The sequence below is a fragment of the Acomys minous genome (assembly GCF_964271855.1).
Source record: "Acomys minous genome assembly, chromosome: 20".
NCBI classification, from domain to species: Eukaryota; Metazoa; Chordata; class Mammalia; order Rodentia; family Muridae; genus Acomys; species Acomys minous.
In genome coordinates, this window is record NC_140502.1 from 9889870 (window position 1) to 9903502 (window position 13633).

The following is a 13633-nucleotide window of genomic DNA, read 5'->3' on the forward strand; positions in this document are numbered from 1 at the left end:
CTGGATCCTTCTCTGGCTCTTTCAATCCTTCCTCACCCTCTTCCATAAGATTATCTGAGCTCTGTCAAATGTTTATCTGTGACTCTATGCATCTGTTTTCATCAACTGCTGGGTGAGGCCCCTCAGATGACTGTTTGCTCACCTCCCATCTGCAACAATAACAGAACGTCAGTGGTGCCCACGCTAGGCTCTCTCTAATGACAGGCTACTCAGGTTGGGCCAGTCACTGACTGGCTGGGTCCAAGGTTGTGTGTAGGGGTTGGTGTTCATCTCCCTTGAATGGAAGTCCTGCCTGGATGCGGTAGATGGCCAGTTCAGGCTTCATGTCTCCCACTGATAGGAGTCTCACCTAGGGTGGCCACCATAGGCTCCCAGGAGCCTCCCTCATCACACAGATGCCAGCTGACCAATTGAAGTTCTCCCTCCCAGCCCTCCCCTAGTTTCTCCACACCTGGTCCCCATTCCCCTTCCCCCTTCCCAAGCCCTCTACCACCCAGTTCCCTCCATCCATTTATTTCACATGTCTATTTTATTGCCCTTCTCACTGAGATTCAAGCATCCTCCATTGGGCTTTCCTTGTTACTTAGCATCTATAGATCTGAGGAGGGTAGGATGCCTATTGTATACTTTATGGTTAATATCCACTTGTAAGTGACTACATACCATACCTATCTTCTGGCATCTGGGTTACTTCATTCAGGATGACATTTTTTTTTACTTCCATCCATTTGCTTGCAAATTGATTGATGTCCTTTTTTAATTAATTAATTAATTAATTAATTTTGCTTTGCTTTTGTTTTTCCAAAACAGGGTTTCTCTTGTAGTCCTGGATGTCCTAGACTTGCTTTGTAGACCAGGTTGGGCTGGGACTTATAGAAACACACCTGCCTCTACCTCCCCAAGTGGTGAGATTAAGGGCATGTACCACCACGCCCAGCTATAGATGTTCTTGTTTTTAATAGCTGAGTAGTATTGCATTGTGTAAATGTATCACGTTTTATTTGACCATTCTTTTATTGAGGGACATCTAGGTTGTTTCCAGTTTCTGGCTATTACAAATAAAGCTGCTATGAACATACATGAGCAAGTGTCATGTGTGGTGGAGTGTCTATTGGAAATATAGCCAGGAGCTGGATATCTGGGTCTTGAAGTATAACTGTTCCTAGTTTTCAGAGAAACTGCCAGATTGATTTCCAGAGTGTTTATATAAATTTGCACTCTCACCAGCAATGGAGAAGTGTTCCTCTTGAACTATATCATCACCATGATGTCACCTGAGTGTTTTTTTTTAACCATTCTATAAAATGTAATCTCAGAGTCATTCTAATTTGCATTTCCCTAATGACTAAGGATGTTGGACAATTCTTTAGGTGCTCCTCAGCCATTAGTGGTTGCTCTGTTGAGAATTCTTTTTAGCTCTGTACCCCATTTTTAATTGGGTTCTTTGCTTTGTTGGGTGTTTAGTTTCTTGAGTTCAATATATGTTTTGGATATTAGCTCTCTGTCAGATATAGGGTTGGTGAAGATCTTTTCCCAGTCTGGCAACTGCTGATTTGTCCTATTGACAGTGTCCTTTTCCTTGCAGAAGCTTTTGAGTTTCGTGTTGCCCCATTTACTAATTGTTGATCTTAGAGCTTAAACTATTGGTGTTCTGTTCAGGAATTTGTCCCCTGTGCCTATGAATTCAAGGCTCTTGCCCGCTTTCTCTTCTATTAAATTTAGTGTATCTGGTTTTAGGTTGACATCTTCGTTCCACATGGACTTAAGTTTTGTGCAGGGTGAGAAATATGAATCTATTTGTATTCTTCTGCATGCAGACATCCAGTTAGACCAGCACCATTTGTTGAAGATGCTTTTTTTCTTTTTTCTTTTTAATTTTATTACACATGTATAAGACAAACTACATACAGCAGGGAGAACCATGTGACAGTCATGAGAATAATGAGTTGTCTACATGTTACATTCGTCTGAATTCGTCTAGTATAAAGTAGGCGGTTTTTCTGTCTAAATTTCTGAATGAAATTCAATATTTATCCTGTCTCAACTCTAATAGCTTAACCTCTTTATCTTGATCTAAAACGATCTTGCCCCTAACAAACTAAGCCTTGGTTGTAAAACTATACTATCTTGTCTTCAATGCCCCTCAGAGACTTGAGAAGGAATAAAACTTAAAATTCCTGAGTGAACCAGCAGTGTGGGTTAGCAAAGATGCTTTTTTTTTTTCATTGTATGGTTTTGGCTTTTTGTTGAAAATCAAGTGTTTGTGGGTGTGGGTGTGTTGATTTATTTCTGGGCCTTTAATTCAATTCCATTGATCAACCTGTCTGTTTTTATACCAAGACCATGTGGTCTTTACTACTATTGCTCTGCAGTAAAGCTTGAAGTCGGAGGTAGCGATAGCCTCCAGAATTTCTTTTATTGTACAAGATCTTTTCCCAGTCTGTAGGCTGTCGTTTTGTCCTGTTGGTAGTGTCCTTTGTGATCATTTGGATATTGTTGGATGATATGTTTATGTGTTCACAGATTCAGTTTATGGCTATTTTATCGAGTATTTTTTCATCAACGTTCATTGAGTTTCATCAATGTTTATTGAGTCTTTGTGTGGTTTAAGTATCAGGGTGACATTGGCCCCATAGAATGAGTTTTGGGGGTTATTTCGATTTTCTTTGATCTGTTGAGACTTGCATTTTGTCTGACTCTATGGTCAATTTTAGGTTTTTGTTTGTTTAATTTTTTATTTTTAATTTGTTCACTTTACATTTCAATTGTAGCCCCTTCCCTCATTGCCTCCTGATCCCATCCTTCCTCCTTCATCCCCTCTCTCTCCCTACCTTAGTTCTTAGAAAGGGGAGCCCTCCTCCCCTAACATCTGTATATGGTCAATTTTGGAGAAGATTCCATGAGGGTGCCTAGGATACAGTATATTTTGTTTTGGGGCAAATTATTCTGTAAATATCTCTTTAGTCCTAGTCCATTTGATTCATAATGTCTGTTAGTTTGACTATTTCTTTGTTTAGTTTCTGTCTGGATGATCTGTCCAGTGAGAGTCAGGAGTTGAAGTCTCCCACTATTAATGTGTTGGGTTTGATGTGTGATTTTAGCTTTAGTAATTTTTATTTTACTAATGTGGGTGCCCTTGCATTTGAAGCATAAATGTTCATAACTGAGATGTCATCATGGTAAGAGAGTGTCCTTACCTATCTCCTTTTATTTATTTTTGTTGATATATGTTGTTAGATATTAAGAGTAGCTACTCCAGCTTGCTTCTTGGGCCCATTTGCTTGGAAAAATCTTTTTATAGCCTGTTACTCTGAAGTAATATCTACCTTTGTTGATGATCAGTGTTTCTTGTATGCAGAAGAATGATGAATCCTGTTTACTCATCCATTCTGTTAGCCTGTGTCTTTTTACTGTGGAATTGATATTGAAAGATATTAATAACCAATGATTTTTTAATCATTGTTCTTTTGGTGGTGGTGGTGTGTGTCTGTGTGTGTGTGTGTCTGGGTGTCTGGGTGGTTGTGTATCTGTGTGTGTGTGTGTCTGTGTGGGTGGGTTTGTGTTTTGTGTATGTGTTTCTGGGTGGGTGAATGGGTGTCTGGGTCTGGGTGGGTGGGTGGGTAGGTGTGTGTCTGTCTGTCTGTGTATCTGTGTCTGTCTGAGGTGTGTATGTGTCTGAGTGGGTAGGTGTCTGGGTATGTGTATCTGGGTGGATGAGTGTCTTTGTGTGTGTCTGTGTAGGTGGGTGGTGTCTGTGTGCATGGGTATCTGTATAGGTGGTTACATGTCTGTGTGGGTGGGTGTCTGTGTAGGTGGTTCTCTGTCTGTCTGTATGGGTGGGTAGGTGGGTGTCGGTATGAGTGGGTGGGTGGGTGGGTGGGTGGTTGTCTGTATGGATGGGTGGGTGGGTGGGTGTCAGTATGGGTAGGTGAGTGGGTGGGTGTTTATGTGTGTCTATATGTCTGGGTAGGGAGATGGGTGCCTCTGTGTGTCTCTGTGTCTGGGTGGGTGGGTGTCTGTGTGGGTGTGTGGGTGTCTGTGTTGGGGGGTGTCTGTGTGGGTGGATGGGGGTGTCTGTGTTTCCTTTTTGTTTTTTCTGGAGTGGAATTATTTCCAGTGTTTTCTTAGTCATAGTTACCATTGTTGTGTTGGAGCTTTCCTTCTAGTATTCTCTGTAGGACTGAATTTGTTGAGAGACATTGTTTAATTTTGGTTTTGTTTTCTCTATGAATGTCAACTGAAAGTTTTGCTGGACATAGTAGTCTAGGTTGGTACTTGTGGTATCTTAGAAACTATAAGACATCTGCTTAGGCCTTTCTGACTTTTAAAGTCTCTACTGATAAGTGTGATTGTAATCAGTCTGTCTTTATATGTTACTGGGCTTTTTTCCCTTGCAGCTTTCAATATTCTTTCTTTGTTCTGTACATTTATTGTTTTGATTTTCATGTGGCAAGAAAAATGTTCTTTTTTGGTCTAATCTATTTGGTATTCTATTTAGTAAGCTTCTTGTACATTTATGTGCATCTCTTTACATTAGGGAAATTTTTTCTGTGATTTTGCTGAAAATATTTCTGGGCCTTGGAGCTGGAAATCTTCTTTTTCTTCTATTCCTATTTTTCTTAGGTTTGGCCTCTTCATAGTGTCCCAAATTTCCTGGGTGTTTTGTGTTAAATTTTTTTTAGATTTGACATTCTTTGATGTAGCAATTTGTACTATCATATCTTCTATGCTTAAGATTCTTTCTTCATTTCTTGTATCCTTTTGGTGATGCTTTTATCTGTAGTTTCTGTTATTTACCTACGTTTTCCAGGTCCAGTATTCTCTCAGTTTGTGTTTTTTTTATTGTTTCTATTTCCATTTTCAGATCTTGAACTGTCTTATTCATTTCCTTCACCCATTTGATTGCACTTTCCTGTATTTCCTTAGGGGATTTATTTCTTTTTTAAAGGCCTCTATCATCTTCATAAGGTTGAATTTAAGGTCTTTTTGTGGTTCAGCTGTGTTTGGATATCCTGGGCTTGCTCTAGTATGATAGCTGGGTTCTAGTGATGCCATATTGCCCTGGATCTTGTTGATTCTCTTCCTCTACTGGTCTTTAGCCATCTGTTTGACCCTGGTATTGGCTGGCCTCTAGTAACTAAGCCCAAGTTGTGGGGCAGAAAATGGAATGCCAGGGAGCAGGTAGATTTTACCTCCGTTAGAAGCGTTTTTTTAGCAAGACCAAGGAGCAGGGGTGGCAAGTCTTACCTGATGGTCCCTGATGGCTACAGGGGTATGGAAATGTCAGTGGAGCTGTGGTCCAGGAGATAGAGTGTGCAGGACACAGGGAGTAGGTCACTACTGCAGGGCTTGCCCAGGGGAACCCAGCAGGCAAGGTGCTAGATTATAGGGGTCTTATCTTTCTTGTCCCTGGTGGCAGCTAGACTTGGGGACTCAGATTGAGCCGGGAATGGGGTTCATGGGGGTCTTTTAAATTTTTCATTTTATTTTTAATTGGCTTACTAATTACTGGATTGCCAGAAGCTTCTTGACATCCTTAGTTTTGGTTAACTCCTTCATACATCCAGCTCTTCCCTCATATGCTGGCCCCAGCCCCCATTATACCTTTAGACTGGAGTATTCTCCCCAGTTATTTCATGCCATGGTCCCCTATAATTATATTTTTACTTTTAGTGCAAGATGAAAGTTTCCGAGATTTTATTATATACCCTTCACACCAGTTAAGTCTTTCCCTACTTTGTCACTTCCCCATCCACATTTGGACCTTTCCACTCTGAGCATACCTCCTCTATATTTTGATTGTTTAACTATATGTTACTAAGTTCTCCTCCCTTAATAAGTCCATCCACAATTCCCTGTCTCTAACTACCAGGCTTCCACATCTACTCCAAAAAACACACAAAACAAAATATCCAAAGTGACAATACAGGTGTGAAAAACAATACAGAGTTTGCCTTAGTAAGGCAGAGTCTCATGTACTCCTGGCTGGCCTTGAACTCACTATGTAGCAGGGATGACCTAGAACCTCTGACCCATTAGCCTCTGCCTCCCAAGTGCTTTGATTACAGCCATGGAGCACTATGCCCTTTTTGTATGAGTGCTGAAGATGGAATTCAGGACCTTGTGCATGCTGGGTAAACACTGGGTACCAACTGAACTACATCCCCAAACCATGGAAGAAACATATAAAAAATATTTAGATGAACATTAAATGTATAGCATGTATTGTTTAAGACATGGCTTCACTCTGATGACCATGCTAATCTTAAAGTCCTGAGTTCAAGTGTTGCCCTTGTCTGTGCCTCCTGAGTAGCTGACAGCATAGGCATACACCTCCATACACAAGAAAAAGGTTTCTTTTTGTTTTACATACACAAGCATTCCACATGCTTAATTACAGAGAATATGCTCAATAATAATTAAGCATTTGTTGATTGATTTGGTAATGTATACACAAGTGTCCTCATTAAATAGTAAATACTTGGGCACAGCATATGTTTAACCAGAAGCCATCTTTCCAGAAACAGCAAGAGTAAAGAAACTTAGAGCAAAAAAAGTTAGCTAACTGAAGTTAAAATCCTCAAAGAAATTCATTAAGATGTGTATTAAGCAACATGTGGCATTTCTGTGCTTTAAATAAGGATTTTTAAAATATGACATCTAAAGCAACTTTTTTGGCTTTTTTATTTTAATGATAATTTATTGATGGATTGAGGAATGCAATCTTAATGGGACAATGGGCACAACTGTGGATTGAAGCAGTTTGCTATACAGGAAGGGGGCACAATCTTAGACACTTGGAATATGTAAATCGAGAAGCCTCTGAAGTACTTCCCAAGCAGATCAGTATCAGGCAATTCTTCCCTCTTATACAATCCTTATGTTGCATCATTTGATCACAAAATCTGACGGATACTTCAGAAAGAACTCCCCAATTCATGTAGATTCCAGCCATCCATTCTGGCCACTCCCCTACTCCTCAAGGAAAAGTTTCCTGAGCCGGCTCTTGGCATGGCTCCTCTACACACCATGAGCAACAATGGAAAATGCTTCTGTGTATAAAGACTGGAAAGGCCTCTCTATCAACACAACCAGATCGGATTTAAGGTCAATTTTCTTGTACTTCAGCTGTGTTAGGATATCCTTGGCCTGCTGTAGAATGATAGCTGGGTTCTGGTGGTACTAGATATGGGGTGCACAGGGGAAGGGGCAAGGGAAAACCACTGCTGGGTTTTCCAAAGAACAAGGCATCCTGTGCCAAGGCCAGGTGAGACCCATGAGATGTCTCCCTTTCTCTGAGAAGAAAGAGAGGGGCACAGGGGGAGTGGAGAGCAGGTGCGAGGAAGGTACTGGAAGGAGAGGAGATAGGGGAGCTTCCTGCAGTGATATAAAGTTGGTTAATCCACTAATTAATGGAAATGATACTATAATAATTTTATTCCTGGCTAGTGTGATAGCTCGATAGTTAAGAGCAATAGTTGTTCTTCCAGCAAACCAGAGTTCAGTTCCCAGTACTCACATCAGGTAGCTCATGACAACCTGTAGCTGTTAATGCAACAATGACCTCATAACAGTAATACCCTTTCTGGCCTCCGTGGGACTGCACTCATGAGAGTGTACACACAAATACACGTAAGTTAAAATATTACAATGAATCTTTTTTGAAATGTATTCTCAACAGCTGAATGCAGTTGTATTGTTCATACCATTTTCTTTATCCATTCATCTGTTGATGGGCCTCTAGTCTATATTCTTTAAGATTTGTTTTTATTTATGTGCACATGTGTGTATGCACACACATATGGGTGTCTGAAGAAGCCAGAAGATGGTGTCAGGTCTCCTGAAACTATAGTTACAGGCAGGAGTGAACTGCTGGGTGTGGGTGTTGGTCCCTTTAGAAAACCATCAAGCATTAGTAATTTCTGAACCATCTCTCTAGCCCCTGAACTGTATTCTTTGTTTCAATCCAAATTCATTTTAATTAATTTACATCAGAACCCCATTCTTCTTACAATTATATCCTCCACATATCCTCTTGCCTATCTACTACATCTGAGCAGAGGCTCCAGGGTCCTCACCATACATGGTCCTTGGTTGGTGCATCACTCTCTGCAGCAAACACACAAACACACACACATACACCTGTCACTCGGATTTGCTGGCTCCATTGGTCTCCTTGTGGAGCTCCTGTCCCCTCCAGGTCATCATCTTAATTTTTTAACTTTTTAATTTTGTCTTTAGTAGCAAACAAATGAGAATATGTAAAATTCATATTAATTTCACTTTTTCAGTGAAAACGTTAAGCATGACACAGAATTAACAGTGTCAGTAAAGAGAGAAATGCGTTTTCTCTCTTGAAACGGTGACTTTTATAACATTTAGTATGGCTATAAAAATAAATATGTAATTAAGACTAATTCTATAAATTAAAATGAAATACTGATATTCCATCATGAAAAGTATTACAAAAAACATGTTGGGCCATTTTCATTAACGTGTCAGATGATAAATATTTTGAAATTAAGATAAAATTTGGAAAGATTCTTTTTTTTTATTTGTTCCCTATACATCCTGATTGTAGCCACATCCCTCATCACCTCCTGGTCCCACCTTCCCTGCCTCTAGCCCCCCTCCCCCTCTCTCCTAACCCTCAGCAAGGGGGAGCCCTCCTCCCCTATCATCTGACCTTAGTCTATCAAGTCTCATCTGGGTTGTCTGTATCCTCTTCCTCTGTGGCCTGGAAAGACCACCCCACCAGGGGTAAGTTATCACTGAGGGGGCACAAGAGTCCATGTCAGAAGTATCTCCTACCCCCATATTGTGGGGGCCACAAGAGAACTGTGCTCCCTATCTACTTCATCTGAGCAGAGAGTTTAGGTCCTCATCATGCATGGCTGGTGCATCCGTCTCTGCAACATGTCACCATCACCTGGATTTGTTGGCCCCATTGGTCTCCCAGTGGACCTCCTGTTGCCAGCAGGTCCTTCTATCCCCCCAACTCTTTGATAAGGCTCCCTGTGCTCAACTGTGAAGTTTGGCTGTGTGTCTCAGCATCTGCTTCAATCCACTGCTTGGGTGAGTCTTTCAGAGGACCTGTATGGTAGACTGCCATACTGTTTCTTCTCTTCAAACACTTCCAGTGTCTATTCTGTTTGTCCTTCTGAATGACAATTAAGCATTCTTCATAGAGTCTTCCTTGTTATTTAGCTTCTTTATGCCTGTGTATTGGTAGTATGATTGCCCTATACTATGTGGCTTATATACTCTCATAAGTGAGCATAAGCCATCTGTGTTTTCCTGGTCTAGTTACCACACTCAGAATGATAACATCCATGGCCTGAAATTTTCAAGATTTCCTTGTTTTTAATAGCTAAGAGTGGTATTCCATAGTGTAAATATACCAGTTTCTTTATCCATTCTTTGATTGAGGGACATTTGGTTGTTTCCAGGTTCTGGCTATTATGAATAAGGTTGCTATGAACATAGTTGAGCAAATGTCCTTGTTGTATGGTGGAGCATCTTTTGGGCATATGACCAGGAGTGGTATAGCTGGATCTTGGGGTAGAACTATTTCCAATTTTCTGAGACAGAACAATATTGATTTCTAAAGTAATTGTACAAGTTTCCACTCCCACCAGTAATGAAGGAGTGTTCTCCTTTCTCCCAATCCTCATCAGCATGTGCAGTCACTTTAGATTTTGATATCAGCCATTCTGATAGGTGTAAGATGGAATCTCAGAGTCGTTTTGATTCGCATTTCCCTTATGACTAGAAATCTTGAGTATTTTGTGTTTCTCAGCCCTTTGATATTCCTTTATTGAGAATTGTCAGCTTAGTTCTGTACTCCATCTTGGGTTCTTTAAATATTTTGGATATTAGCCCTCTGTCAGATGTAGGCTTGGTGAAGATCTTTTCTCAGTCTGTAGGCTGCTCTTTTGTCCCATTGACAGTGTCCTTTGCCTTACAGGAGCTTTTCAGTTTCATGAGGTCCCATTTATTAGTTGTTGGAGAGCCTGAGCTATTGGCATTCTTTTCAGGAAGTTGTCTTCTAGGTACAGGAGGCATGGCATTGCTGATTGCTCATGTGACTTGAGAGCCTTGCATATTTCCAGAGACCTGGACACTCAGATTAACCCCACAAATCAAACCAAGGAAGGAAACCCCATGTGAACTTGGCCACTATTGGTAGTTTACACTTACAGGAGAAGAACTGACTGTGCTGATAGTAGCTCTGCCACAGCAGAAAGGTTGCCACTATCAGAGGTAAAAAGCTGAATCACTGACCCTTTCCACTTCTTCTCCTATTTCTGTACAGCTGGAAGCTCAGATCTCACCCGTGAGTGAGGATGGAATATCCTGATCAGCTGGATTTCAATTTAAAGGATGTCCTCAAAAAACTGGACAAAAACCAGTTGTGCAGGTTCAAGATTGCATTAAAGGAGTGTTCTGTGCCAGACACGCTGAAACAGATCCCAGAGGTGATGGTGAACCTGGCCAATGAAGTTCAGCTAATAGAAATTCTCATGGAGTACTGCCCTAGTGGTTGGGTAGAGAAAGTTCTCGTCCAGATCTTAGAGAAGATAGACCGTGCAGATCTAGCTGAGTTAGTGATGAAACAACTTGACGGTAAGCAGAAAACACCCCTGTCTCCTAGAAAAGAGGAACTGTCTTAAGGACTTCGGATATGTAGAAATGTCAGAAATGATGGATGGCACCTGTAATTCCAGTGCAGGCGAGGCTGAGGCAATGGGATTATTTTGAGTTGCAGATCAGCCTAGGCTACATGGTAAGACACTGTCTCAAAAAATAGAAAGGCTAAAGAGATAGTTAAGTGCTTGTTGTGAAGACTTGAGGACTGAAGTCTGATCGTCAGAACCCATACTTTAAAAAAAAAAACAAAGCATTATAAAATGCACATAATCCCAGCACTGGAGAGGTGAAGATAGAAGGATCTCTGGGCATCTCTGGCTAGCCAGCCTAGCCCACTTGTTGCGGAGCCCTTGGCCAATGGAAGATTCTGCCTGAGAAACCAAGGTGTATAGTGCCAGAAACCAAGTTGTATAGTGCCTGAGTCACAACGCCAATGTCGTCCTTTTGCTACACACACACACACACACACACACACACACACACACACACGCACACAGACATAGGAACACACACTTGCTTTCCTATATGTATGCGTTTTCTCCATCACCATCCCCGACACAGAGAACATTTTTGAAAGAAAAATGCAGAATTATTCCCAATTTCATGAGAAAGTGCCAGATTGATTTCCAAAGTGGTTGTGCAAGTTTGAGCCCCCAACCAGCAAAAAAAGGAGTGTTGACCTTTTATCCCCATCCTATCCAGCGTGTGCTATCACTTTGAGTTTTTTTTATCTTAGCCATCTGGATAGGTGTAAGAGGGAATCTCAGAGTCATTTTGAGTTACAGTTCCATAATGACGAGGGATGTTGAGCATTTCTTTAAGTATTTCTCAGCCATTTGATATTCCCCTGTTGAGAATTCTCTGTTTAGTTCTAGACCACATGTTAAGGTTAATTGTCTAGGGGTTAAGACGTTTTTAGGTCTAGATAGATGTTTTAAGTTGATAATGATGAGATGTGATGTTGATTTACATTCAGAATTTTAGACTCACCAAGACAGGAGAGATGTTTTCTTCAAGGCTGCTAAATACAATTAGCCAAAACACTACTAGTGTAACATATATATAATTCCTGATTGTTTTGTGGTTCTTCTTGCTATAGGCAGTTTATTTTATATATGTTTAATAATATAAATGTATATATAAAAAATTAATTAAATTGTAAAAACAAAAACAATTTTAAAAAAAACAAACAAGGGCTGGAGAGATGGCTCAGAGGTTAAAAGCACTGACTGCTCTTCCTAGAGGTCCTGAGTTCAATTCTCAGCAACCACATTGTGGTTCACAACCATCTATAAGGTGATCTGATGCCCTCTTCTGGCATGCAGATGTACATGCAGGCAGAGTGTTGTATACATAATAATAAATAAATAAAAATTATTTTTTAAAATCCTGAAAAAATTTAATGTTAATAAATAAAAAAATTTACTGAAAATGCAGAAAAAGCATTGAGGTTTGCAGAAATGTCATATTCAGAGCACAAATGCTACAACTTCTTTGAGTTTAGGTAACATCAACAAAGAACCGTTTCTCACAGTCTCTTTAAACTAAAGCTGCTTATGTATAATTTATTTATGATCCTATTTTTTCTTTTTCTAAGACTCAGTTTTATGGTGTGTGTGTGTGTGTGTGTGTGTGTGTGTGTGTGTGTGTGTGTGAATGTGAATGGCATGTGTGTGCAAGTATCTGCAGAGGCAACAGGGTTTCAGATCCCTTTAACCTCAAGTTACAGCCCAGTGTGCTAGGAACCAAATTCAGGTCCTCTGGAAAATTGCATGTGCTCTAAATTGCTGAGTCATCTATCTAGCCCATGACCTCACTCTTTAGATATCATGAGTGATAAGTTAAAACGTACTTTCTGTTTGCTTTAATCCAAACTTAGACTTCTTTCACCAAGTAGTATGCAAATATTTGCATACATACGTATTCATATACTCAATAATCACACAAGTTGATACTTCTACATTCCTTTAGGTCTGCAGCACTAATAGCAAAAATGAGAACATCCTATGAATTTGTTCTAGCATCTTTAACACCGTCTCTGGTTCCTACGTGCTACATCCAATTCTCATACCCCTCAGCTGCACAGTACCTCCCTCAACTTGTAACTTTCAAATGAGTGTAGACTGTATCCACAATGAAACAAAAATCTGAAATTGAGACCATTTTCTTTTATGCTTATTCTTGGAGATGTCCTAAAACTTTAGAAACACTAACATCCAGGATGTATAATTGGGGTTAGTAAAACTTTAGCTTTTAGTTTCACCTAGACATGGAAACTGAGAACGTATAGCTTATCTGGAAGATGGAGGCAGAGAAAGAGCAAGATTGAGCCCAGTGCCTGCTGTTGGAACCTCAAAGCCCACCACCCCCAGAGACATAGCTCCCCCATAAAGGCAACACTTAATTCTTCCTAAACAGTCCACCAATTGGTAACCAAACATTCAAATACATTGACTCCATGGGGCCCATTCTCATTCAAAACACACACACACACACACACACACACACACACATACACACACACACATACACACACACATACACACACACACACACACACACACATACACACACACACATACACACATACACACACACACACACACACACACACACACACACACACACACACACACACCTCCCTCTGCAGCCCGTAATCCCAGAACCAGACAAGGGCTCCCTCCTGTGGGGCAACTCTCAAATGCAATCACAAAGCAACTTGTTGCCTCTTGGGTCTGGGTGCTGAAAGGTGCGAATTTCTCCTACCTCTTTCTCTTTCAGAGGCAGCATTGAAAGCACCCGAGGAAGCTGCACCACCAAGTAAGTTCCTTGTGGGTAAATTTTTATTCATGGGAGATTTGAGACCTGAGGGTTTCGTTTTTAAAAAGACAGGAGTCTGGGTTAAATGTCAAAGAAGATGCAAAGATAGGCCACAATGTAGGGCCTGCCCCACAGAAACAACTGAGCTATGATGTTATAAACT

At 40.6% G+C, this 13633-nt stretch overlaps 1 protein-coding gene across 2 annotated transcripts in view; it reads left to right on the forward strand.

Moving 5' to 3' along the window:
• The window catches only part of NLRP2 (NLR family pyrin domain containing 2), a 49824-nt gene that overhangs the window by 4433 nt on the left and 31758 nt on the right, over nucleotides 1–13633 (forward strand). For both annotated transcript variants that reach the window (XM_084770701.1, XM_084770702.1), the window contains exons 2-3: nucleotides 10316–10626; nucleotides 13432–13470. In XM_084770701.1, coding sequence (XP_084626827.1) covers nucleotides 10347–10626; nucleotides 13432–13470 — 319 coding nt within the window. In that variant the 5' untranslated portion in view covers nucleotides 10316–10346. The remainder of the gene's footprint in view (nucleotides 1–10315; nucleotides 10627–13431; nucleotides 13471–13633) is intronic.